The sequence below is a fragment of the Macadamia integrifolia genome, chromosome 11 (assembly GCF_013358625.1).
Source record: "Macadamia integrifolia cultivar HAES 741 chromosome 11, SCU_Mint_v3, whole genome shotgun sequence".
NCBI lineage: Eukaryota > Viridiplantae > Streptophyta > Magnoliopsida > Proteales > Proteaceae > Macadamia > Macadamia integrifolia.
In genome coordinates, this window is record NC_056567.1 from 30,169,770 (window position 1) to 30,173,058 (window position 3,289).

At 35.0% G+C, this 3,289-nt stretch overlaps 1 protein-coding gene across 1 annotated transcript in view; it reads right to left on the reverse strand.

Annotated features, from left to right (window-relative positions):
• Window positions 1-402: 402 nt before the first annotated feature.
• LOC122093076 (cysteine-rich receptor-like protein kinase 10) overlaps window positions 403-3,289 on the reverse strand; it is a 2,996-nt gene continuing 109 nt past the window's right edge. Inside the window, exons 2-5 of the mRNA XM_042663330.1 lie at window positions 3,054-3,264; window positions 2,466-2,700; window positions 1,964-2,114; window positions 403-1,133 (exon numbers count right to left, since the gene is read on the reverse strand). Of these exons, the coding sequence (XP_042519264.1) occupies window positions 807-1,133; window positions 1,964-2,114; window positions 2,466-2,700; window positions 3,054-3,264 (924 nt within the window). The 3' untranslated portion in view covers window positions 403-806. The remainder of the gene's footprint in view (window positions 1,134-1,963; window positions 2,115-2,465; window positions 2,701-3,053; window positions 3,265-3,289) is intronic.

Below are 3,289 nucleotides of genomic sequence, written 5' to 3' on the forward strand. Positions count from 1 at the left end.
CCTGTATTTTTATTCCTATAATCCCAATCACGAACACAATGGATCTTCTAGGTTTCTCCCACTAGCTCTCTTAATGCTCTCTTGGTGATGGAACCAATAATGAGATTGACATTAGAGTAGGAGGAGGACCTAGAGTCCTATTAAATAAAGTTTTGCACCCTCCCATCAAGGTGTGCAAATAGGGTACGACTCTTTTCCCTAATTTGACGAGGAGTAGGTTTTCGATTTGGAATACAATTCTATGAGATTAGTATCGGTCAATTACCTAATTGGTATATGAGACAATAATAGAGAATATTCTTATAATAACTACAATCTCTTCGTCTCCCTCCTTTCCTTTCTAACGATTTGTGCCTACGTATTTTTTAACTAGAATTGTTTGTTTCAGGTGCCCCAACATCAATGTTTTCTATTTGGGTGATGCAGGAGAGTATTGGCGTGGACGCAAGATCAATTTCTGCTGTAAATGTTCTTTCTGCATTTAAGGCAAACCACGATATTTTGATGCTGCCAAGGAGAAGGCTACAGAGCATAATCTGTTTTATTTTTTGTTTGGGTACAGGCAATGATCTTATTACAGGTAATCAAAGTTTAGGACTTTCTCTGTACTGACTATCTAGTTTAAATTAGAATTTCTAATCATATACATATGAAACAATATGTCTAAGAGTCAAAAGTCTAATTTATATGTAAGAATTATATTCTCATTTCATGCCATTGAATTTAATAATTATATTAAAAATAATCAGGCTCTAATAACTAGTGATTTCATCCTTTCTTTTTATGAACTACTCTCCTACTATATCTCACCGAGGGTACATCTCAGTAATAGATGCCTCATTGGTAGATGGAACTTGCTCTGTTACACATGAATCATTCTTTGAGATAGATTTGTCTTCCTCCCCTCTGTTATAAACATAAAAGGCAGGTGGTGATGATGGTATTGGGGGGATGATGGATGAGCTATTGAACATGAGATCAACTGATGCCATGGTGGGTCTGTCAGCAACATTTTCTTGAACACATAGCAGTCCAATATGAATGCATCGCGTCATTTCACTTATCGAACAATTTTCTCTCAAAGTTGTATCTATCAACTCCACAGCCCTATCTTCCTTCCAAGTTCTCCATGTCTGCAAGCATATGAATCACATATTTTTCATTATGTACTTAGAACTTACGAATTATGCAGCATTGAATGGTTCGATCAGATCATGTTCAAGTTTTAGTTAGTTTCATCTCATAATGGAATATTTCCAACTGGAATCCATTGATGGTGAATGTTTGGCAACTACAGAGGCACCACAACGTGCTTCCAAAATGGGATTCACTCATGTACACCATTGCACCTTGAAGGGGATTTGGGCATCTGTTGTAGATTTTTATTTTACACCCAGACATACTAAGCTGTGGGTACTTGGGTATCATTCTTCATCATTGACACGTGTACTCTTTCCTTGCCCCCCTTGTATTCTATCCCCTCTCCCTTCTAGCTAATGCAATGGGTGTTTCTTTTTCCATACATTACATATTGATCCATAAGCTTACAGCTGTGTTCAGTATGTGTTCTCGAAATAGATTCTGGGTTTAGGATGAATTCTGAAGTAAAAAGATAGAGAAGAACTGGGTCTCAGAATGCACTCCCAACCTAGAATTTATTTCAAGAGTATGTACCAAACATAGACCTAGTTTTTGTGGATCATTGACAAGAGAAGTTGTTGCTTCGTGATGTCTTTTATTTATTTATTTTGAGTTTTATTCTTTCAAAGTTTCATTAGGTGAGTTGTTTGAGATGTCCTACCCTAAGAAAGATGAAGTGTAAGTGATTTATATTAGGTAGCTCAAACCGTTGGGATAATGCAGCTAGGTAGGTTAAATCAAGAATTCCCTTCTACTACTAGCAATAGTGGTAGTGGTAGTCGCTTATAAAAGAAAGTATATTAGATCTAAAGTAAGAACTTACATAGCTAAGAAGGTCCTCATTCTGCTCCAATTGATAAAAGCTGTTGTTCTTCTGACCGCTCATAATTTCTAAAAGTAGGACACCAAAGCTAAAGACATCTGACTTGACTGAGAAGAACCCATTCCTTGCATACTCTGGAGCCATATATCCACTGCATTCCATCTCAACACAGTTAGTTATAATAGTACGTAGATTTTTTTTTCCCTATGTTTTCAGTTCATATTCAATGAATTATATATTTAAAAATTTGGACAAACAAACTATATTATCATATTAAATAGAAAACTAATTATCATATTAAGTAGAAAACTAAGTAAAATGCAATATAAAAATGCTTAATTCCTATTCAAAAATATGGTTCTTTTTTTTTTTTTGATGAAATTATTCTAGTCTTGTTCACCTCCATCTAGAATAACTGAAGAATGTCTTGTCTATTTCTTGGACATTTAGAAAATTCTAGAATGATAGATAAGATCAATAGGTTCATGGAATGTTCACATACTATGTTCCGACAACCCTGTTGGTATTCTGAGTTTGATCAACTACAAAAAGCCTTGCCATGCCAAAATCTGAAATTTTTGGGTTCATCTCCTTATCTAACAAAACATTGCTTGCTTTGAGATCTCGATGTATAATCCTAAGTCGAGAATCTTCATGAAGATAGAGAAGCCCTCGAGCAATCCCTTTAATAATTTTGTGACGTATTTCCCAATCCAATTGTGCACGTTTGATTGGATCTACATGTTCACACATAAAATGTTCAAATCAGTATTCAGGTATTAAAGAGTAATCATTATCGTAACAATTAATATGCAATTTTCAAACAAAAAGAATTAACTGGATCACATAGCTAAGTTTTATGCTTTAAGTGATGTATGCAGAAATTTCTTTGAAATAGAAATCTCTCATAGGTTCTATATTGATTATCGTTTGTAAAATCAAAGGTACACTTCTCAAGCAAGAAACGTCTTTATGGGTTTCTACATTGCATCAGAAAAATAGACAATATTTTCTATTTTTCTTTAGCCAAGAATCTAAAAAAATAGGAAGACGTGCAATTGAAAGAGAAGCCAAGACAGATTCTTCCAACCAAATATGAAGTGATCGAGGCTTGTATTTGGTAAGAATTCATAGATTAGGAGCTTTTCTTCTCCTTCTAAGCTGAAGCCGAGGAGCCGAACAAGATTCCTATGCTGCAACTTGGCCAATAACACCACCTCATTCTTAAATTCTAGTTCACCTTGTCCAGAATTTCTAGAAAGCCTCTTCACAGCAACTTCTTCTCCATTCAAAAGCTTACCCTGTATGCTATATGTATTAGAGGAT